At 36.6% G+C, this 23,647-nt stretch overlaps 2 protein-coding genes and 1 long non-coding RNA gene across 5 annotated transcripts; 2 read left to right on the forward strand and 1 right to left on the reverse strand.

The window, feature by feature from the left end:
• The first annotated feature begins 325 nt into the window (after positions 1-325).
• On the forward strand, positions 326-4,104 carry LOC144562908 (uncharacterized). 3 transcript variants are annotated; one of them, XM_078312264.1, is made up of 10 exons: positions 326-1,072; positions 1,655-1,802; positions 1,877-1,937; positions 2,124-2,426; positions 2,536-2,634; positions 2,720-2,884; positions 2,970-3,134; positions 3,220-3,358; positions 3,441-3,607; positions 3,696-4,104. In XM_078312264.1, the coding sequence occupies exons 1-10, from the start codon at positions 418-420 to the stop codon at positions 3,831-3,833; spliced, it is 2,040 nt and encodes a 679-aa protein (XP_078168390.1). In that variant the 5' UTR covers positions 326-417; the 3' UTR covers positions 3,834-4,104. The 3 variants fall into 3 exon arrangements, with proteins under 3 accessions (XP_078168390.1, XP_078168391.1, XP_078168392.1); XM_078312265.1 differs by having other exon boundaries at positions 3,441-3,568; XM_078312266.1 differs by having other exon boundaries at positions 3,441-3,556.
• Positions 4,105-15,074: 10,970 nt separating this feature from the next.
• Positions 15,075-18,952, forward strand: LOC144563307 (uncharacterized). The gene is made up of 3 exons (XM_078312760.1): positions 15,075-15,221; positions 15,323-15,460; positions 18,712-18,952. Exons 1-3 carry the CDS (start codon positions 15,131-15,133, stop codon positions 18,726-18,728), a joined length of 246 nt encoding a protein of 81 aa, XP_078168886.1. The 5' UTR covers positions 15,075-15,130; the 3' UTR covers positions 18,729-18,952.
• Positions 18,953-20,628: 1,676 nt separating this feature from the next.
• On the reverse strand, positions 20,629-22,194 carry LOC144563504 (uncharacterized). Its single transcript, XR_013514368.1, has 3 exons — positions 22,067-22,194; positions 21,582-21,740; positions 20,629-21,279 (listed from the first exon to the last, which is right to left on the reverse strand). It is a non-coding gene; the product is annotated as an uncharacterized LOC144563504 (long non-coding RNA).
• Positions 22,195-23,647: the final 1,453 nt, after the last annotated feature.

Here is a 23,647-nt window from a genome sequence, read left to right on the forward strand (position 1 = left end):
TAAGTAATAAAAAAATTGCAATAGTTTTTTGCATGTTGATTTTTTTGTAAAACAAACTCTTGTATTAATTAAGCTGGTTTTGTATATTTATCAAGTAAATTAATCACTATATTTTACTTTGTTTTGACTTCTGAGTCAATGATCAACTGTTTTGAGTCAATGATGAACTGTTTTGGATTCCGAAGGAGAGTGGACCCCACGTGTCAGGTATTATTGCACGTTTTTTTTGGCTCAGCTTACAGCTTACAACTTACAAGGGTTACTCACCACCTTCCGGTTATAATTAAATAATTGAACTAAATAAGCATAACAATTAATAATTCTATGAAAGCTATTCCATGCAAATGGAGGTAGACTATTAATAGAAGAAGAGGTTAATGAAAGCATGCATAACATACATAGACCTTGTCCATCGAAATGGGTTCCCTCGTGAATTACCGCAGACATCTCAAGTCTTCTTCACTCCCATCACCACCACCACCACCTCCTTTACCTTGCCCATCTCTTTCATCACCTCCACCGCCTCTTTCGACTTCACCACCATCGGCATTGCAACCAATACCATCCTCCCCGCCACCACCACCACCAACTGCATTACAACCACCTCCACCTTCTTCCGCACCTCCGCCATCCCTTCTGCCGGTCAATACTGAGCCCTACAACTACATTTCCCCACCATCACCCCTACCAACCATTCGATCCCCGCCCCCTTCAACACCGCCACCCTTGTCAACCTTGCCGCCACCCCCTGTCCCGACCACACCGCCTCCATTACCATCGCTATCCGTTCCCCCTCCAGTTGAGCCTCCAGTTTATCCCTCTAGAACAACAAGTAGACCTGGTGCAGTGAACCCGAGCAACAACAGTTCATCACACAATAGTGTGATTTCGCGAGAGGCAACTGCAGCTATAGGTGTTGTGGCCGGGCTCGTGACACTGAGCTTCATTGGGGCCGCATTTTGGTTTGTGAAGCGACGTAGGCGGCCTAAAGCGGAAGACCCAATACGCTCCCCACCTAATAATTTCATGCCCTCCCCGACAGTAGGATCACAATTACTGTCAGGCTCTAGAGGTGCGGTATTGGTTATTTATATCGCCTTTTAAATTTAGGCCTCAATTGAGATCTCAGTACGTATCCTAAATCAAGCAATAAAGGGATGGAGCACTATATATATAAAGAGAAAAACTTTGGCATGGTATACGTAGTCAATGTGCTCAAATATCTTTACTGAATGTCCCACCTGTGAACTTTCATGCTACAGCTATATATAGTTGGATTTATTCCAAGGAACCAAATAACTTGGAATTTCAAAGAATGCGGTTGACAAATCTGCCAATACAACCTGGCAAAGAAACTCAACAAACAAAAAACTGTCCAAGGTTGAATTTTAATAGCATCCTCTAAAAAAAAGATCAGTTTCTTCTGAGCAAATTTATCAATATTTCAGTATTTCTACAACCCCTAAAACATTTTTGTCTTTAAGGTACCATGTTGTTACTCTACACTTAACATCTGAAACCTATATTTTCCGTATTACTTGTTTTTTTTTAATCATCTTTCAATTGACGTATTAGGTTAATGTCTTTAAATTTTCTTGTTTTTTTTTCAATTCGCTTGAGTTTAACTAATTGATTTTTATCATCTCAACTCTAGATATGACGGCGAATATAAATGGAAAGGAAAAGGCACCGGCGGACGACGAAGCAGAGTCTAGTCAGAGAAATATTCCCAGTAAAAATGCAGATATTCCGCCGCCTCTAGATCTGAGTTTGCAATCAGTGCTTCAGACATCGGAACACAGGTAATATTCATTTTTTGTGTATGTTGTAATTATGCATTAATTGTAGTGATTGTAATAATTATTTCTATTTGCAGGACTTTTAATGAAGGGCAACCAGAGACTACGAAGCAAGTCCCTAAAGTTATTTCAAAGGAAGTACGTGCAGCATATATATTCTGGCCCGTACACCAGATACATGGATTTTCCCGATAATAATAATAAGAAAGTTATCTAGACAGAGTTTTTGATAAAAAAAAAATTTTGAAACAAAATCTCTAATAATTACTTGTTTTTTATTTTTTAAGCTAATCAACGATACTAGTTTTGAACTATGCATTGCAGAAGCACTCTCAGTTTGCATCGAAGGAATCTGAGAAAGTTGCATATGATACGTTCAGAAAAATAGCTGACAAACGGCTGCAGTATATGATGAATAAGGCCTACAAGGCAGCAACCAAGTCGTTTGGAGATTCAATGCTTGAGTTGAAGGCACGTGAGACTGCTTCTTCCCCCTACGACTGGATCAAATTAAGGTACTGGTCCGGACTCGTCAATCATTGTTGCAGCGGCGCATTCGCCAATCGAAGCCAGCAAAATGCTTTGAATAACGCCTTAGCTTTAGGTTCAGAGGCCACGACGAACTTCGTAAGCTGTTTTTCATTAAATTTATCAATTTTCATTTGAATTGAAACTAATCGAACTAACCTTGATAATATTTTTTTTAAAATAAAATTGTCTTTCAAATTCTTAACAGGAGCAAGAGAAAGAATCCGGACCCAGATGTTCCGATGAGCCGTTCCAACCGATTCATATGAACAAGAAGCCGGGGGAATATATTTCCAAAAGGGCACAGGTAATAATACTTTTGAATCGTTTTATAAAATATTACGGTTCTCTATTGTACATAACATTATTATTATATTTTACAAAATTTGCAGAAAAGTAATAAGAGAGCTATAGTGACGAAGTATGGAGATGACAAAGGCATGGGGCCCAATTACGACGACGACGTCTTGAACTTTATGGGAATCGATGATCAGAATGCTCATGGCGATAACTATGATCTCGGTGCTCCGGGGGAATATATTTCCAAAAGGGCACAGGTAATAATACTTTTGAATTGTTTTATAAAATATTATGGTTCTCTGTTGTGCATAACATTGTTATTATATTTTACAAAATTTGCAGAAAAGTAACAAGAGAGCTATAGTGCCGAAGTATGGAGATGACAAAGGCATAGGGCCCAATTACGACGACGGCGTCTTGAACTCTATGGGAATCGATGATCAGAATGCTCATGGCGATAACTATGATCTCGGTGCTCCGGGGGAATATATTTCCAAAAGAGCACAGGTAATAATACTTTTGAATCGTTTTATAAAATATTATGGTTCTCTGTTGTACATAACATTATTATTATATTTAACAAAATTTGCAGAAAAGTAATAAGAGAGCTATAGTGCCGAAGTATGGAGATGACAAAGGCATAGGGCCCAATTATGACGACGATGTCTTGAACTCTATGGGAATCGATGATCAGAATGCTCATGACGATAACTATGATCTCGGTGCTCCAGGTAAAATAATCATTCCTTAAAATTTTAAATTTATTTTTAGTTTTGTAAGATAGTACTAATTGTCTTATTTTTAATGTTCCAGGCAAGACGAGAGGCACGTTTCGCTCCAGTGGGTCTAGCAGTGCTCAGTTGCATTCTTCACAGTTATATTCTTCTATGCCGCCGGCTCCGCATCTCACAAAAGAGTATATCGATATGGTATCTTCTCGGGTACTTGATAGCATTAACTTAGCTTTCAGAGCTGCTCAAGTACGAAATTCAATATTTTAGTATTTTTAATTGTGAACCCTAAATCATATATTCTAATTATCTAAACTACTTTCTTACAACTTCACAGGGAGGTTCGGGCTCGCAGCAGGCCTCGATGCCCGCTCCTCAGGATGCCTCGATGCCCGCTCCTCATGATAATGAGGATCATGATGGCAATGATGACGAGGGGCAGTGCTCGAATGTTGACGACGATGGTACTGCTTAGATAGTGAGGTATTTATACCTTGTTTATATGGTACCTTTCAGATGTTTAAGTATTTATATCTTGTTTAGATGGTACTCAACATTTAGATGATACTGTTTATGTTATTCGATATTTATGTTTATGTTACTTGGATATTTCGATGTTTATGTTTGATGATATGGTATGCAGTTTCCTATATTTATGTATATATGTATTTTGTATGTATCGATGTCTTGTATGCATGTGTATGTATCGATGTTTGTTTATAAATGTTTGTATGTTGTATGTTGTATGTTGTATGTTGGTAGGTGTGGTATCAATTATTAAATGGTACAAATTTAAATAATAATAAAACCCCAAAAACCTGACAGAAGATTATCAGCAACCGAAAATTTTGGTCTCTGATGAAAACAGTATCAGCGACCAGTTTGAAGTTTCAACAACCATTCAAATTGGTCTCTGATAATTTGGGTATCTGTGACCGGGTTTTACTATCAGCGATCGTTTTTTTGGTCGCAGATAGCATTTCACGACGTCAACAAAAAACAACAGCGACCAAAAAAATTTAGTTGCAGATAAAGTATCAGCGACCAGGTGACGTCATTCAGCGACCGGTAACGTCATCAGGAGAGTATTTGCGAAAATACCTTCAACAACCAGGGTATCAGTGTTAGTGTAATAATCTAGAAGTCAATAATACGATAAATTATCATAAAGCTTTGTTCATGAATTGGATGTTTAATTATATATCATTTTGTTGCCTTGAGTATTATTGTATTATGAATCATTTCGAGTTCATGACTGAAATTGTGAAACTCCATAATTAAGATGATGTATACTCTTAAAAGGTCACTGACCAAGGTAATTAGCAGGAACACTAATTACCGGTGTAAGGTAAGTATGTGGATTAAAATATGGTTAAGTTTTACAAACCACTTGACACGAGATGTCATTTTAATCACATATATACATGTTATAGGAACATGGTATTTGACAGACCCCGAATGAAACATTGAATAGATGTGTATGTGTGAGTGTTATCTAACGCTGTCCATAAAAAACAGTCATAACGGTAGCACTTCCATATGTATAGCTTAGCTAAGGAAGTGATGGTTTACCAAAAGTACTATTGTCCCTCGTATTTTTTGTACGAGCTATAGCATCACTAGGCCCCTTGGTAGAGTTAGATTATCTGCATGCGGTATAATTACAAGAGTAATTATATTTGATAATCTGCTCAAGATCAAGAAAAGATTCAATTAGCAAGGATGACACACATCTACCTTGAAACTGATCTGATAGCTATGAGACAGAAGAACTGACACAAGTAAATTATTTACTGGATCGTGATATTCTACATTACAGCATCATCTGTGTAATTGGATGGTCATGATATATTATGCCAGATGCCGCTCATGATTATAGAAGTTAAAACAGTTTTAATTCTATTTACCAACATAACACGGATCCTATTGGGTCACACCATATAGGAGTTAATCGGAGAATCTTATTGTGATTGATTATAAATTAGTTATGATCAATAGTAAGATGGTTATAATTAATTATACGTGATATAATTAAATTATAAATGTCATATAAAAATGACAAGCAGAAACAACAGTTAATTTATAAACGTACACGTTACGTTGTATAAAAGTTACCGAAACAACAACCGCAAGAAATATAATTGTTCAGAATAATTATACGGATATTGATTGTATTCGGGCCAAGGGCATTCGGGTCTTTTCAGATTCGTCCTTATCCGCATGACATGTCATCGATCCTATCCAGATGACACGTCATCAATCCTATCCACATAACACCTCACCCCCTAGGTGGCATGCCTTGTCATAGGGATATTTTGGTCTTTTCACACCATTTTAGAGAATATAAATAGAGGGGTGCATGGAGAGAATAAAATACTAATTCACTCGTATCGTTTCCTGTCGAAACGAATCGATATTTTCTCTCTTTCTCGGTTTCTCTCCCAAATAGTGTTTCGGTTGAGAAAAGAAAGTTATACGTAGTTGACGTATAATCTTGCGGGTTGTTGTGAAGTATATTTACGGGATCGATGAATAGTGTTTTCCCGAATTTCACGGTATGTCAGTTTTGCTTATTTGTGAAACTGAGTAACCGAAAATTCGTGTTTACGGGTTTTCGTCTTTTTCTCTGTGAATAGTGTTTTTGTAGAATTTCGCGATTTATAGTATTTCTGGCAAAAGAAATAAACCGCTCTCCGGTTAGTCCTAGTGGATAACCGATAGAGGCATCAGACGTCTAATGCTCCGAGACGAGTCATTCCCGATGTAGCTCTTCTCGCTCGATCTGCATTCCAACTGTGATTTGGAAACAAGGTATAAATTGTTATATTAATCTATTTAATTTGTAAATAGATTAAAGCTTTAGAAAATCAATTATGGAGTAGATCTGTAAATAGGATTAAACGGATCTTCTTGATTCATTTAATCCGTAGCTTAAGTTAGATATAAAATTTTTTGTTTTACTCTTTTCGCAGCTTAAGCAAATAAATGAGTTTGAACCGTCAAAACCCCAACAGACTTAATCAATGGGTTTGAACCGTCAAAACCCAACAATCAGTGCCAGGATATGAGCATTCAAACGACCCTTTGTGCTCTCTCTCGAAAAAGCACTGCTAAAATTCTAGGTAGGAAATAATGACTTTTGACATCATGGGAACCCATGCTATATGAGGAGCAGTCGATAGTGCACCACGCTTTTCCCGCCGACAGGCTAGCATAGACTCTCTCCGACGATGCACCACGCTCTCTTCGTCGGATCTCATCGGAGACGAGGTAAGATTGTGCCGAATCGCACCAGATCTCATCATCGGATCTCGATAGTGCACCACGCTTTTCTCACCGGATCTCGACGGTGCACCACGCTCTCCTGTGGTCAGCGATCACAACTGGATGAGCTCACATGGAGAGAGAGGAGAAGATGAAGATGAGAGTTTAGGAGAACGAATTTATAAGTTTTTGTTGATAGGAAAATACAGTTAATAGTTGATTGGTCGTTAGAGATCGTGGGACAGATAGGGGACTAAAGCTGGGGGACAATATAATTACTCTTTTTTTTAAATGTTGAAAATTAAAAAAATTAAAGTATATATAATTACTCTTTTTTTAAATGTTGAAAATTAAAAAAATTAAAGTATATATACATTTCTTATGATATTAATCAAAATACAAATCGAAATTTCATGATATCTTAAATGTGTATGGAAAAAATAATATAGATTTATTTTGATATTTTAGTTTTTAATTTTAAGTAATTATAGTTTTGAAAATGGAGATAAAAAATAAAGGCATTTAAAATTTCCTCATATGAGAGTACACTCTAAAACTTAATCATACTATTTTTTTAAAATAAGAAGAAAATCTCTTGATTTAAATTCCAAGAGGCTTTTTTTTTTTTTTGAATCTAATCATCTATTTCAAATTGAATAGGACAATTCAAATAGATTCTCTTTTATCTTTCCATCCAATTTTATCTTTTAGAAAAGGAATAGACTCTCCTTTATCTTTCCATCCAATTTTATATTTTGGTAAAGGAATAGATTCTCTTTTATCTTTCCATCCAATTTTATCTTTTGGAAAAAGGGATTCCAAATACAAGAACCGTGGGCAGAGCATGCCGTGTCGCTGTCGCCTGTGAAGTGTGAACAATTAATAATAAAGACTCTTTACTGTACCCGTTGACTACAAGTCAAGCCACAACAGAGATCCATTTGAAAGCCTTGCACTTCGTGACTATAACAGTAGTGTAGTGAGTTATAAATTAACAGAAGCTAGTTTCCTTTCATTTGCTAGGAACGAGTTAGAAGAATCAGGGCTCTATTCGTATCCGCAATCATGATTTCATGGTTTTGGACTAAAGAAAAGTTGTTTTAGTTATATAATATTTTCAACCTGAGACCTAGTGTATTAATCTCGGGCAGGGCACGGGCCTGATATACCCGGGCAGGGGCACGGGTAGAGGTCGGGCACGGGTATTTTTTTCAAAAACCGTACTCTGCCCGTCCTATACCCTTGCCCGCGGTACCCTTGAGGGGTAGGGTCGTCCGGGTAGGGCGGGCCGGGAAGGGCAGTCCGGATAGGTCCTTTTTTTTCTTTTCTTTTTTCTTTTTTTTTTTTTATTTTTTTCCCGTTTTTTTTCCTGTTATTTTTTTTTCTTTTTTTGTTATGTTTTTTTTTTTACTTTAAAACAATAAAATATAAATAAAAAAACAGAAATTAAAATAGAATTTTAAAAACATAAATTACAAAACAGAAATTAAAAAAACAGAAATTAAAAACAGAATTTTAAAAACAGAAATAAAAACAAAATTTTAAAACAAAATTTTAAAAATAAAAATTAAAACACAGAAATTAAAAAACAGAAATTAAAAAAAAGAAATAAAAACAGAAATTAAAAAACAGAATTTTAAAAACAAAAATTAAATTGAATTGGGGGGGGGGGGGGGGAATTTGAATTTGGGGTTTGAATTATTGGGTCGGGTATAAGGGTATGGGTACGGGTAAGGGTAGACGAGTACCCGGGTAGGGTAAAGTCGGGTACGGGTAAGGTCGGGTACGGGTATGGTCGGGTATGGGTCCAAAAAACTTCATCCGGTCCGGTTTTTGCCCCTACCCGACCCATACCTGGGCTCGAGCACGGGTACCCCCGAGCAGCGGACACAGAAGGGCAGGTTAGGGTATACCCGACCCGGGTATTATTAATACACTACTGAGACCGCACCCTACCCGGACCAATCCTCGGATCGGGTCTAGTAGGGATTTGATCTGACTTTTTTATTTTAGACCCTTGAAAACACGATCCCAGTGAACCCCCGACCTGTTTGAACCTGCCCTGCCCCCCCCCCCCCCCCCCCCCCCCCCCCCCCCCCAAACTCCTCTAAACCTGTACTAAACTGGACCTAAACCCGTACTAACCCGGACCAAACCCCTCTAACCCCCCAGACCCCCGTACTAACCCATACCAGGACCCATAGTAACCCCCCACTGAGTCATACTAATCTGTACCTGGACCCCAGTTTTTGAATTTAAATTGCATTAGATTTGTACAGTTTCAGCTTCTGTTTCTGGCCAAAACAGACTATTTTGACCTTTGTAGAAAATACAGCTTTTTTGGAAAGGCCAAAACAGCCTGTTTCGTCCAAAAACAGAGGCCGTAACTGCACATTTATTTATGTTTTGGATTTTTAAAAATGTTTAGTGAATTTTTAATGTCTTAAATGAATTTTAAAAATGTTAGAGCTCGGAAGAAACTTGGTAATGCCATTTATCACTGAATGGGTAAGAGATAAAGGCACATCAAGTCCCGAGTCAATGCTGCTTCGGGTACATTTTTTTTTCTATACAAAGGGGGGAATTTTTTGCTTATTTCTGTAAAAATTGAAAGTATCATGTTCACCCTGACAAAACATGAAACTGTATTGTTTGCCTGTTTTGAATTCTGAAAAGCTAGTTTATACTGTGTAATTCTTAGTTCTCTACAATTATTGAAGATTCCCCTGCATATTAACTGTTTCCCATCACAAAAACAATGACAATGAAACAAGTGATGAGGGTGGCGATGTCATTTTCCATGTTTTAGGAATATTGATTTTGGAGGTGGAGCAGTATATGAAATTTTGAGGTTTTGGAGGGGTTCTGTAAAGGTTTTTTTTTTTTTTTCAATGAGAAAAGGACAGAATACAGAAAATAGAGAGAGAGGTTTTTATATATGCACTTACTTTTTTGAACTGTCAATGGATCCAAACTTGCCTGATATAAAAATTATTTTATTAAGAGTTAGGAAAAATTGCAATATCTGATATTTATACCCTGCCGTTTTTGCTATATAAGGTTTATGGGGATATTTAACTCTGTTCGATTGACGATGGATGATTTACATTTGTTTTCAATTTTGAGGGGTTTTGGTGCAATCTATCTGATACGGGGAGTGCTATTTTAAGGGCACAAATTAAAATATTGAGAGCTAAGAGAAAACTTTCTCAATAAGTACCTATTTTGCCCTTGCATTATTTCTTATTAACTAATTAAGAAAGTAAGAAACATAACTAATAAAGAAAGTGAGAGAAATCTTCCAACTGATTAATAACAACAAAGGCCAAGAAGTATACCAGCCACTGAAACAGAGAAATATTGCAGTTATATATATATGTCCGATAAGGCGACTTAATTAGCAACCTAAAAAACGGAAAATCATTTTCTTCATCAAATGAAGGGCAATATTCTCACTGATTTTAATACTCTTTTGACTTTGAACGAAACACAAGTACGAAATACTTTGACAATTGAGAAAAGAGTATCAGAGGGAACAAGACAATGAGTGCAGTATGAAAAATTAATGTGGCACTATTTTTTTTTTTGAAGAGAAACACGTAGCATATTATATTAAGAGAAAAAAATTCAAACTATTACATGGTCCTAAATACATCTATGAAAGGGACAAACTTTTGGGACCGAATCTCCTGCCCCCTTATGGGCAGGATTTTCCTGCCCTCATCTTAATCTAGCCGTTCGATTTGCCTTTGGATTTGCGCTATGATGAAGCCTTTGATGGAACGGAAAACTTAAAACTCCTCCGTTAACTCCCTTTTCCTTCCGACTAATCTCTCGTTTTCTCCTCCCTCTTCATGTGTTTCTCTTCTTCATTTCTCTCTCGCTCTCTCCTTCCTCTCCTACGTTTCTTCTCTCCATCCCTCTGGCTCTCCTTCCTCTCCTGCGTTTCTCGTGCGTTTCTCCTGCGTTTTACGTTGGCAAAAGAGCTGGACATATATGGTCTTAACTCTTTAAGGATGTGCCTCTGTTTTGTTTGTGACCCGAAAAACCTTTTATCAGTTGTCGGTAACACATGATTATGTGAAGTAGATGGGCCGTTACTATTTTGTTTGTGTAAACTAAGTTAATTAAAAAACGATGGATCTGATGGTTGTCATTTCATATTTCATGGTTTGTGGGGCTGATCCATTTCTTTTGAAAAAAAACAAAGTAAAAAAAAAAATGCACATAAGAGGAATAAGAAAGTATGACACCCCCGTAGAATAATGCAAAAGATGTTTTATTTTGCACAGCAGCTATTTCAATTTATAGTGTGCTAAGTGCTCGATAATTGTATAAACTTGCCTCTATATGTATAAAATAATTATAACTACCATAAATAAAGCACCAAAAACTCCTCCCTGTCGAAGGTAATTAGTGATGTGGTCAGAAGATATCCTAATACCTATTTTTGTGAGACAATAGCATTCGTAAAATTTTTGATATAATTATCTTACAATACAATTTAATTTTGTATTTAGTTCTCTATATTGGTGTGTATATAATATATGTTGGGACTAAGATCAAAAATAACAAAAAATTAATTATAATGATTAATTCTATGCTTCACTATTGGACATGTACTATGAAAGATAACATCAAGGAATTCAATTTCAGTCCAGATTTTATCCAAATTTCCATATCAATCATACAAACATGTTCAGTCCTACCATAAATAAGCATACCAAGTAATTAAATTAAAAGCAAATAGTAAAACAAATATAACTTAATCAAAAGGACATGAGGTTTTCAGTTTTCAGTTTTCACCTTCAGTACCAGTTTATGTGTTGTCTTCAAAATTTATCAATTATAATGTTTTGTTACAAACTGGTATATACCATTACCAACCATTGTTTGTTTTGGTACCACTCATTTACGGGTCTAACATGTCAGAGTTTATATTTTGAAATAAGAAATTGCATAATTCATATCCTAATTGACCACTATGCACTAAAAAATGTTAACAACTTTTTACTCATTTGCAGAGATGTTTAATAGAGATGCAAAAGAAACAAACATAGACAAGAAATTTATTTTAGATTGAAGACAGAAATTTAGCTATCATTGTATGGTTGCCAATTTGCCATGCTCCCTTTTAGTTATGTGATGTAATGCCTAACTCTATGAAGTATGTCAAAAGTCAAAACAAAAAGGGGTGAATGCTAATAATTTTTTCTTTGGTTAGTTTAACTTTTAAAAAAATATTTACTTGGAAGATAAAAATATCAAAGAAAAGCCAGAGAATCTCTTGAAAGTTGAAACCTTAGAATAGTTACTGTCAGGTATTTCTTTGGTCCATTGGTCTTGAACTGGTACTGTGAGTGCGTGGGTTGGTGCAAAACATCTAGTTTAAAGATATGAAGTACAATTTAATAAAGGGGTGTCAAACCAAGCAAGGGAAATTTTCATTTTTAGTCCTTGAACTATCATAGAAAGACCCAAACTGGTTGTTGAAATTTTATTGGGAGAACTTGGTTATTTTCTTTTCTCTGATAATATCTATCAAATGTCGCAATGTTTTTAAGAATGCAAAAGATATATTAACAAGCATAGACAAGAAAATTAATGGAGATGTTTGTTGTTTAATTACTCAAATGAAAGAGATGGAGAGGAGAAACGTAGGAGAGGAAGGAGAGCGAGAGGGATGGAGGGAAGAAACGTAGGAGAGGAAGGAGACAACAAGAGAGAAATGAAGAAGAGAAACACATGAGAAGAAGGAGAAAATGAGAGATTAGTTGGAAGGAAAAGGGAGTTAACGGAGGAGTTTTAAGTTTTCCGTTTCATCAAAGGTTTTATCATAGCGCAAATCCGAAAGCAAATTGAACGGCTAGATTAAGATGAGGGCAGGAAAATCCTGCCCATAAGGGGGCAGGAGATTCGGTCCCCAAACTTTTCGTCAAAAGTTAAAATAGCAACTAAATTAACAGCTAATTTAAAAAGCTGGAAACAAATAAATCCCCGCTCCTTTAATTTCTGTGAAAATAGGATAATTTGGGGGCCTAGCTGTAACTTTCCCTTTCATTTTTGTAAATGCTGCGATACCATCTCTATGCTTGAAACAGTCTCCTTGCTTTAATTATTGTTTGCGTAGCTGAATCTTGTTGAATCCAATTGTGTTGTCATCTTCATGCCTTCTGTAAATGTCTCCCCAGCATATCCATTGAAAGTATTCTTTGTTTTGCGCACCCAATTTGCAAGGTTATGTGCTTGCTCCACATACTTCCTACAAATTTTACCAGTACCTGTCCCTCCATTTGTTGTACCAGTTGGATGGATCGTGCCCATATGTGGCTCTACTGCCACCCCTCTAGCCTGGGAACCTTCTCATTATTATTTTTTTGAAATCATGAGTTGGAGGTCAAGCCATCCAACACACTTTCAAACTCTTATCTATATTATAGAAGATTTTCTCACTTTGTGGGTTTCGAACTCATGACCTTTCACATGGGAGCTATGTGTCTTTGCCACTAGACCAAAGGCAAGTTCTTGGAACATTCTCATTATAGAATCGAGTAAACTTTGTAAGGGAGAGACGACAAAAGGATTTATCATTTTTATGATGAAACCCATAAAATAACAAATGAAGCACTAAGCTCATTCAAATTCACTTAGGCTGTGCTCCAGAACGCAGAAGGTAATGCCTCATTAAAGGGAAGGAAAGGAAGGAGCGATGGAGGTAGCCAACCCTCCGAACAATATTTTTTACACGCCAAATTGGGGGTACAGATCTGGCCAAAACAAAGCACAGCAGCCTCCTCTCTTCCCCTCCGCACAGTATTGCCTACCCTCTGCTACCTCTTCAAATCTCTCCTTTTGGAGCAGGAAAGAACCGTCAATCAGATACGGTCTGACGATCTCTTCCCTTCCGCACAGTGTTTTCCTCCTCCCTTCCTTCGGCGTACCTTCAATTGGAGCACGCCCTTAAGGAAATCATTTCTTTCTATTATATATACTTTCCAATCCAAAGCTTGAAATGAATTGAAAAGTCAACTTTTTTCTTAGATATTTACTACACAAAGGCGTGATTGTTTATCACAATTGTACAAACATGGTTTTGCAGTCTTGTACAAATATTTGCACATTTTTCTGGATTTATTTATATTTATTTGAGTTGTGTAAATACACTTTTAATTATTTCCTTTCTATCATGCAATATTGAAATCCAATTTCTGATTAATTTACTAAGCCAAATATATCTATTTCCTTTTATGGATTTGTAAAGGAAGATACTATGTACATAATATTGTATAATACAAAAGAATTTATAATTGTTGGTCCAATTAATTTAAATTTTTTGTTTGCTAATTTCATAAAATTACATAAGATGTGGTACAAATCAATCTTGTCATAAATTAATAATTTTTTTATAGAATATTGTATAAATAAATCTCATCATAATATTAAATATTCTATGAGAAGGGATCTAATTACCGTAATTTTGAGTTACCACAACTATTTTTTACATTTTCAAATTCTAATTCGTCAATCCAAACCGTTCAACATGATCTCTACAATAAAATGTATTTCCATATCAAATTTTATATTTTTTGAATTTTTTTTTCTATTTATTAAGATGGGTACAAAATTCAATGGTCTGAATTTGATCTGCAAGCACATTTTATTGTGGAGATCATGTTGAACGGTTTGGATCTACGATTTGGATTTTGTAAATGTAGAAAATGATTATAATAACTTTGTAATAACTCTAAAAATTATGGTAATCGAAACTCATATTATATAACTGTACGTACAAATATAAAATTTAGTACTATATATAATTTTGTATATATCTATACCATCTGGGTATTAGGAATCATATCCTCTGCGGAGCTTTTAATCTGATCCATTAGTTTTAAATCGAACGAACCAAATCAGATCTTGTCCGAATTGAAAAAATTCTCAAAATTTGTCCTGCCCTCTTTCTGTCCGTTCGATTTAAAAGCTCGGATACGATTCCCTGGACATTAGATTAGGTATATGAAGGATGGAAGCGTATCCTCTGCAGAGCTTTTAGTCTGGTACGTTCGTTTTGAATTGGACGGACCAGATCAGATCTTGCCCGAATTGAAAAAAAATTAAAATTTGCAAAACTTTTAATCTAATCTGTCCTATTCGAAACGAACATATCAGATTAAAAAGATACGCACGGAAAAACTCCGCAGAGGATTCGCTTCCTATGAAGGATGCCGATTAAGTCCGAGAGCGTATCCTCTGCGGAGGTTTTCCTGCGGTGGGCAGCGGTGGTTTTGATCTGGTCCGTTCGTTTCGGATCGGACGGGCTGGATTACGGGTTCACCAAATTTTGAGTTTTTTTTAAATTCGGGCAAGATCTGATCTGGTCCGTCCGATCCGAAACGAACGGACCAGATCAAAACCACCGCTGCCCACCGCAGGAAAACCTCCGCAGAGGATACGCTCTCGATTAAGTCCCCCCTCCAACCAAACCCAAATTCTGAATCGCTCGCAACAATGCCAGCGACGGCGACGGCGATCGGGATGCTGCTCGGATTGGGCACTCAGATGTACTCCAACGCTCTCCGCAAGCTCCCTTACATGCGCCGTACGTACTTTGCTTTGCTTTCCTCCCCTTTCCCCGTTTCTTCTTTATTTCGAATAAAATTGTTCTAGTTCTGATCGAAGTGATGCACGGTTTCGTTTTAGATCCTTGGGAGCATGTGATCGGAATGGGGCTGGGTGCGGTGTTTGTGAACAGCCTCGTCAATTGGGATGTGCAGCTCAAACAGGATCTAGACAAGATGCTTGACAAGGCCAAGGCTGCTAACGAGCGCCGCTACTTTGGTAATCCCTTTTTCTCCCTTTTTTGCTATAATTTGTCTCTATTTTTGTTTCTTCCGATTTGATGGCATATAGAAAGTAAGAACTAGTTTAGTAATTAGGTTCATTTGAGGAGTGAAGAACTAGGATTTTCTGCTAGAAGCAAACAAAAAGAGGGGAAGTATTTATATTTACACCTTAATCTGGTTTAAAGTCAAGCATTGTGAATTATCATGTAGTCTGATAAGAAATTTTTTTAAAAATTTCCTGTGTAATAATGTAGAGCAAGTTTTCTTAGCTGTAATACTTTCTGTTTATTTCAATTCGAGTTTTTCGCATAAAGTAGCAAGTAATTTGGTAAGCTACATCAGTTTGCAAAAACTTTGCTTGGCATGTTTACTTGTACTGAGCTTTAAGGGAAAGCAAACACCTTGTAAGCTGTAAAAGCACTTACATGCATGGAAACAGGGAAAGGTTTACTTTAGTTAAGGGTTTGATTTAAAGAGAGATCCAATGCCAAACATTTTGGTGCCAAATCGGTGCGAATGAAATTAAATCTTAAACAGGAATCTTATGAACTTTCAGATGACAAACAGCAATCGTGTAATATATGCAGAAAAATATTCATGACTTGAATGTGTATTAAGAACAAGAAAATAATTTAACCCAGAAATATCACAATCCGCAAACTCTGATGCCTATCAGACTGAAGTCCAAACCCCAGTTGTTTAGATGCATCTGGTGAGATGTATAGAATACATCCGACATTTTGCATTTTCTTTTTCAAGCTCAAATTAAAAAAAAAATGACATAACTTGGCACCGAAATCATGAACATTGGAGCCCTTTGCTGATTTTTTGTAATGAAGAACTGTATTAAGTTATTATGAATTTGGGCAGTGAGAAGAATTATTTCTTCTTCTTTGGAAAATACTTCTTTTTTAAGGTTAGTTGGCTTTGCGCCACTAACAATTGTATTAAAAAAGAAGAGTTATGTACATTGTGATAATGGGCACAAGTAAGAATGCTAATGCTGTAAAACATCTGTTATTGAGGCATAGTTTGTATACATATACTTCTTCAAAATTAGAGATTTTTTGGTTATTGATGAGCAAAGTATGTCAAATGCCCCTATAAGCCTTGACTAAAACTATGTCCTCATTTTATGACAAGTATTGCAATTCCTTTGACAAGACAGTGCAGATTGAGGGGTAGTTTGGCCTTGATTAAAACTTTGTCCTCCTTTTATTATTTCCAAGACTTATGCTGTCTCCTTTTCCCCTCATCTGCGATTACAAGATAGTGTGGATTGAGGGGTAGTTTGGCCATTCTTTGAGTAACAGGGAAAAATGATGGTAGAACTTCATGTTTTGTTGCGGTACATCTATATATGTGATATATTCTACGGTTCGGGGGCACGTTCATGATATTTCCCACTTTGCAGGGACAAGCGGTCTCTAGAGTTTTTCAGGGACACAAATGAAAGTTCCCCGTTCATATATTATAATACCATTAGTATTTTGGAAAATTGGTTATTTGCCACTTCAAAACCTTAAAATTTGAAAAATGCCACCCCAAAATTAGAAATCATCCTAATGCCACTCTAAACTTAGTTAATTTTTAATTTTGCCACTCCAAATAATTAATGACTAAAATACCCTCCCTAGAGCAAATACAGTAAATTGAACAAATCCCCGATTGAATCATGGAATACTGAGAGTCGATTTGAAGAAAGGTCAAGTCTTTGCAAAGAGACAAGACCTCGTATGGTGATGGGTAAGGCCACAAGCCGGTTGTCTGACAGGTCGAGAGATGTCAGGGCAAAGAGCTTACCGATAGAATCCGGTAGCCATTCAATTTCATTGAATAATTTGTTTTGTAGGTTCAGTTCTTTCGAGCCTTTCTTCATGCAGATTTCTACTTTGCTAGTGAGCTGGATTAAGCTTAATTTATTACCATCTTCACCTAAACAGTATCAGATAATGAACTCATCAATTTAAAACCAATATTTCTACAACAAAAATACCATGAAATTTGAAGATGTTAATTACTTACCAGAGGAACCAGGTGCTGTTGGTTTTCGAGCTGGAATTGTGGGAAGTGCTCGTGCAGTAAGTGAATTTCCAGCAATCCCATCAGGGTGCCTTCACATAACTATCATTTCTTGTTACCATAACAGAGCTCTTTCCCATCTGTCCTTCTTTCGAATCCAGTACTGATTTAACCAAATTGGACGAACTAACTGAGCTGTAAGTATCACTGTTCGTACCACTGGTACCGATCCCTTGGCTTGCCCCGGTGACACTGGAGGAAATGGATCGCGCCGAGCCGTTCAAACTGGAGGGGACACACGAAGAAGCGCTTTGGATCAGATCACCAAAAAGCTCATGTAAACTCTCGAGATCGAGGAGCTTCAAGGCATTACCTAAAATTTGCACAGCTTCGAGGCATTACCTAAAATTCGAGCAGCTTCAAGGCATTACGTGTAAACTCTCGAGATCGAGCAGCCGATAAGAGTCGGATGGAGAGGAAGAGAATTTGCTCTAGGGAGGGTATTTTAGTCATTAATTATTTGGAGTGGCAAAATTAAAAATTAACTAAGTTTAAGAGTGGCATTAGGATGATTTCTAATTTCGGGGTGGCATTTTTCAAATTTTAAAGTTTTGGAGTGGCAAATAACTAATTTTCCCTTAGTATTTTGTATGTGTTAAGATCTCAATTTGTCAAACCAAAAACTTCATTTATGACTTCGATTTTTGTCCAAATGAGTGAATACCAATCTGCAATATCTGGCAATAAAATATTAGAAAAGTTTATTTGAAAGCTCTTCATTTTTGGATGTTTCAGAAGCCTGGGTGAACTTTTGATAAATAGAATTGGTCTAGTACATTCAATGAAGTATTGTTAATGTAAATTGCATAACTATGGTACATGAATATGGATACAGATACTGTATGGCATTTTTAAAATTCAAAGACACGGTATATGTTTAAATGAAAATAAAAAATTATATTGAAAAGCATTTTAAGGCAAGATAGTATTTTGAAAGGCAATACAAAAGAGTTCAAAGTTCAGGGGCTAAACAAAAAGGTTCCCACACTACAATTATAAGAAGCATTTTGAAGGGCTCGCATGGAAAGTTTACCAAGAACTTAGTTTGACCTCATTTCAAGAGCTATTATATATAAATTGAATTTCATGTTACTTCAAACCCCAAAATTTTAATTCTAATATTTTTGCCTTTGTTTTTTGTTTTTTTTTTTATTATTTTTGCAGATGATGATGATGAATAGTGTGCAGTGAATTGTTAAAATTCTGCTGGGTTGCCTTTTGAAATTTAGCGCAGTTTTCAAGTTACCTGAACATTTCTCTCATCTTTTTGACGATGATATACGTTTTGCAATAAGCTGTATGTAACAGATTCTACTACAATATTTTCTGTAGTGAAATGCTGATTTTGTCGTACTTTTCAACCAAAAAGGAAAAAAAAAAAGGTAAAGATTGTTTCAGGCCAGCATATCTCAAGAGGGATATATTTTTTTTATTTAGAAATAAAATAATACTTTATGTTGAAAAGGGAAGGCTTGGGTTGAATTTTCGGAAAAGAGGGAGAACCGGAGCAATTGCACCGGACCGATGAACACCTGATATTTTTTTATTTTTTTTTATTGTTTTTATCTTTCAAAATTTTGATCTGTTTGTATCAAAGTTGGTCGATCGTCACAGAGAGATGGCGACACTAAAGCTTCGGCAGAAAACCGGTTGCACCGTCGGTGTAACAATTTTTCTCAAGCTGGTGTAATCTATGGTGGGTGATCTGGCGATTGGAAAAAAGAGCTACACTGAATTTTTTTTTTTTAGATGTAAGCTCCTTGCATCGGATTTTTGCTCCGATTCTCCTTTTAGTTTCGAAAATTCATTCCAACTATTATCTTTTCAGCATAAAATATTATTTTATTTCTAAATAAAAAAATCTCTCAAGAATATGTAAAAAAGTTATGCTCTTGTCACGGCATGGCACGGGTAAAATCACAGCATGTGCTGACTCATGTATTTGTGTGATGTGATTATCTGTGTGATGTGATTATCTTTTAAAAGATTGGCACGGTACGGTACAACACACAAATTTGTTCGGTCCGGACACGTGATTTCGCTAGTTATGTATGATCATTGACACCCCTAGATATAGTCCAAAATTTTAGTTCAGAATTTAAACTATGCTTAATCTCATTCCTGAAATGTGCAATTTTTATTTGTGCTCCAATCCTTATGTATAGCTTTGAATCATATTTTCAAGTTATTGTCTCTCTTTCAAAATGATACAAGTTTAATTTTCAAAAATAACATATCAAAATGCTAGTGTACCGGAATTTTTTAATAAAAAAAATATTAAAAAAGTAAGAAATTAAAATAGAAGGCTATCTTTTTTCTCGAATGAAGTAGATAGATGCATTTAAGTCAATTGACATTACATGACATTGAATCAATTTCTGGCAAGAAATAAATCATTATACAATTGAAAAAGAAAGAACAAGTAAATATATTACACAAAGTACTTGCAAGAATAAAGAAAACCTATTTTTTTCACCCTCGGTGAGTTCCTTGAAGATTGGAAAATAAATATTGTTTTTTTGAATATTATTATTTTGTAACTAACACACTTGGACATTAATTAAGCTCAGCACAATAGCAAACTATGTCAAAAACTCAAAATACATATGAAAGAATGAAATTAATTATCCCCATAATAACCTAGATTGCCATTTTATACGTGCATCTAGATATCCATGGTCATAAACATATAGAGCTTAAGTTTGACCAGTCAATGCATGTTTTGGGTAGACCCGCAATGCCGTTATGTTCTACTGCCTCCTTTCCTTCAAAGGTTTCTACCATAGAATGGTGTATCTGTATTCAACAACAGACACTACTATTAGCTTTAATCCTTTTATACATCTCTGTAAGAAATATTGAGGGAATAATTGAACCTTGATACTAATTCCTGCGACCACAAGTAGTAGGCAGCAAAATATTGTAAGCCTAGTGCAAATCGCGCCAGTAAAGTACAGATCAGAGCAGGAAGGTGAAACAAAAGTAGATACACTGACAGAAATAACAATATATATTCTCTTCAGACTAAAATTATGTCTGCACCAACAAAGGCATCATAAACTAGGGTTGTAAACTCTCTCTCCTCTTGATGAGCTATCAATTGGCTCAAAAAATTTATAAAAAAAAGGCTTACCCAGAGCCGAAAGCTCCCACACGTTGTGGGGTCTGGGGAAGGGAATTTCTAGGCAGCCTTTCCCTTGCTTTTTGCAAGGAGGCTCATTCGAACCCAGGACCTCCAGGACACAAGTGGAGATACTCTACCACCGCGCCAGGCCCGCCCTTGAAGCTCAAAAAATTTATATATACGAAAAATGGAAAGAATTGCGCATGCACCAGCAGGACCTTGAAGCACCCTGTACATTGCCCATCAAATGAAAAACTTATCATTTATATTTACACAAAAGAGGTACAATAACACCGAAAACTCACCAACACCATTCTTGAATATATCCAATAAGAGAAAACATGTTCAAGTATTTGGGACCTTCTTAGGTCAGAGCACACAATTAAGGGCCATGTACTTATTCAGAAATGTGTATATCCTGAAATAAATAGATTGATATCTCTTCTAGGCCATCATCACTTGTGAGAACGACACCGAAGGGTGGGGTCCTATTCATCCTTCATCAAAAGGTCCAATCTAGTTCCAGAGCTTCGAATGATCTAGAAGCACTGAACTGTCAAATGACTCAGTTCCTTCCAGGCATGGCTTTTCAAATTCCACAACATCTGCTTGTAGTTATGACATTTAATTTGCAGCATAAAAAGTATGCTGGTTCGGCTAACAATAACCTCTTGAACTTAAGTACTTCCATTGATCGAGTATCTCTTTTTCCTATTTGGGATAAGTAGTACACACAACAAATGTTGATAAGTTGATTTTCCGCTTATCACTCAACTGAGTTCCAGGTTATATAACCGCCAAGGATTACAGGACCAAATAACAGTCCCATACTGGCAAAGTCCGGCAGACAGACACCAAATTATTAATTGTACCAACCCGATCAGGTTGGCATATATAAATTTTGATAGACTTGCCTGTGAAGCCAAGACTCCAGTGATTCCGTGTCGATTCCCAGATTGTAATTATATTTACGCAACTAGATTTGTTGTTTCCTAAGCAATTGGATTTCTTCACTTGACCGCAGGACCAGTGCTTTCCGTCGGATCCAACCACAGAGCCCTCGGAATACCTAAGAAATTAGATAACACATTAGAACCTCAAAATTTCAAGATCAAAACTTAATTTTACCATCATGTTCTCCATAGTTTATGAGGATAACAAAGTAGCATCAATTTTTCAATATTTAACTGAATGGATATCTTCTTTTAAGGTCAACAAAATTAATTCTGTGTAACCTACAATTCTGAATTAATGAAAACTACCACTTATAATTTCAGATTTAAAATAATGATAATTATCAGATTGGCATATCCAGGTACTTGTGCAACTAGGTCACAAAAGGGAAATTAACCCAGAGCAAACTACGGGTTATGGGCATATTTATGGTAATCTTACTTAGCCCACGCCACGTGGCTTGTCGAACTACGGAGCTCTAGCAGTATCTGGCAAGACTATTTCGCACATTCATCCGCTTGTCATCAATGCCGGTGTAGAGGATAACAGGCTCGGACTCGAGTAGAAAGATGGCCCTCGTCTTTTCCTACCATTTCACCTGTCATACATGATGGATGGAATCTATATTTGGGCCAATGATACCCTTTCTTTGTTCCTCCTATTATACCTATCATCTACAATTGACGGGATCCATTTTCGTGTGGAGGCCCACAGTTGGTCAGTAAAAGGTCAGTAAAATGGGGAAAGGCAAACAAGATCATGAGATTATAACGAGCTTTATATGGGCTCCATCTAGGTACTGTCTGTTTTTTCAGAAAATTATTCATATCAGAGGAACTCAAATCGTCATGTCAGTATGTGACCGTGTTTTTAGTTTTTTTTTCAAGAATTTAATAATGAATCTTGGATAACTGTTACGTTACGAAATTTTAGTAATTAAAGTCAAAGGATTTAAAAGCAAGAATTAAAAATTTTGTTAATAAAATTGAAGTTTAAACCTTAATTAAGGTTCCCCTAAATAAGTAAATTAAGTATGAATCAAAACCGCGTTGAAATTTCGAGATTTTGAGATTTTATAGGCTGAGTGCGGATGGGTTGACCCGCACTGCGGGTGGGTGCATCCGCACTCATTCAAACATGTGTTGATTTGAAATTCTGAAAAATTAGCTAAGTACTGAGTGCGGGTGAGTGACCCGCACTGCGGATGGGTTCAGCCGCACTCATGAATTCTTGTATTGAACTGAATTTCCTAAAATCGGCTAAGTACTGAGTGCGGATGAGGTTGACCCGCACTGCGGGTGGGGTTCATCCGCACTACGCTCGGACTTTTCCTGACCTCTTGCCTAAGTCCCGAGTGCGGGTGAGTGACCCGCACTGCGGGTGGTTTCTGTGTTAAAATTCATTCCAAAAATCTACTAAGTTCTGACTGCGGGTGAAGCCACCCGCACTGCGGGTGATTTCTGTGTTAAAATTCATGCTGAAAACCGACTAAGTGCTGAGTGCGGGTCAAGCCACCCGCAGTGCGGATGGGTGCATCCGCATTCGGAGTAATTTTAACCCTAAAACTCAAATCGAACCTTCTCTCTCTCTCCCACTTCATATTTTCCCCATTTTTCAAGTGATTTCGTCCAAGGAGAAGGAAAAGAGTGTGAGAACTTTCCGTTTCTTTCTGACTCTCGGTTGTTGCGAGAAATCAAGTTTGGAACCGAGACAGCAGCCGAGGATCTCTCCTAACCCTCTTATTTGGTATTTCTTTCTCTCTCTATTTCTTTCGAAACCTCGAATTTTCTCGATTTCTCAGATTCTCGTTTTAAACTCGAGATTTGTGTTCGAATTACTCGAGGACTAGTTCCTCTACACTCCTTACTAGTTTGTTTGTCAATCTTTTTCCCGTTTTCTTTCGATTTGTGAAATCTGATTTCTAGGGTTTCGTGCCAAAAATGAAAGTTGGCATAATCGTGATTTGATTTGCTTAACCCAACCAATTAGACTTGTAATCGGTAGGGTTGCTTCCTGATCGTG

The sequence above is a fragment of the Carex rostrata genome, chromosome 12 (assembly GCF_964058835.1).
Source record: "Carex rostrata chromosome 12, lpCarRost1.2, whole genome shotgun sequence".
NCBI classification, from domain to species: Eukaryota; Viridiplantae; Streptophyta; class Magnoliopsida; order Poales; family Cyperaceae; genus Carex; species Carex rostrata.

Bases quoted from the DNA above. Each gene is read 5' to 3' on its own strand.
- LOC144562908 (XM_078312264.1), top strand. From the start codon at position 418: ATGGGTTCCCTCGTGAATTACCGCAGACATCTCAAGTCTTCTTCACTC. The intron at 2,427-2,535 runs GTAAGCTGTTTT...AATTCTTAACAG, and splicing joins CAGAGGCCACGACGAACTTC to GAGCAAGAGAAAGAATCCGG. The intron at 3,608-3,695 runs GTACGAAATTCA...ACAACTTCACAG, and splicing joins TAGCTTTCAGAGCTGCTCAA to GGAGGTTCGGGCTCGCAGCA.
- LOC144563307 (XM_078312760.1), top strand. From the start codon at position 15,131: ATGCCAGCGACGGCGACGGCGATCGGGATGCTGCTCGGATTGGGCACT. The intron at 15,222-15,322 runs GTACGTACTTTG...GTTTCGTTTTAG, and splicing joins CAAGCTCCCTTACATGCGCC to ATCCTTGGGAGCATGTGATC.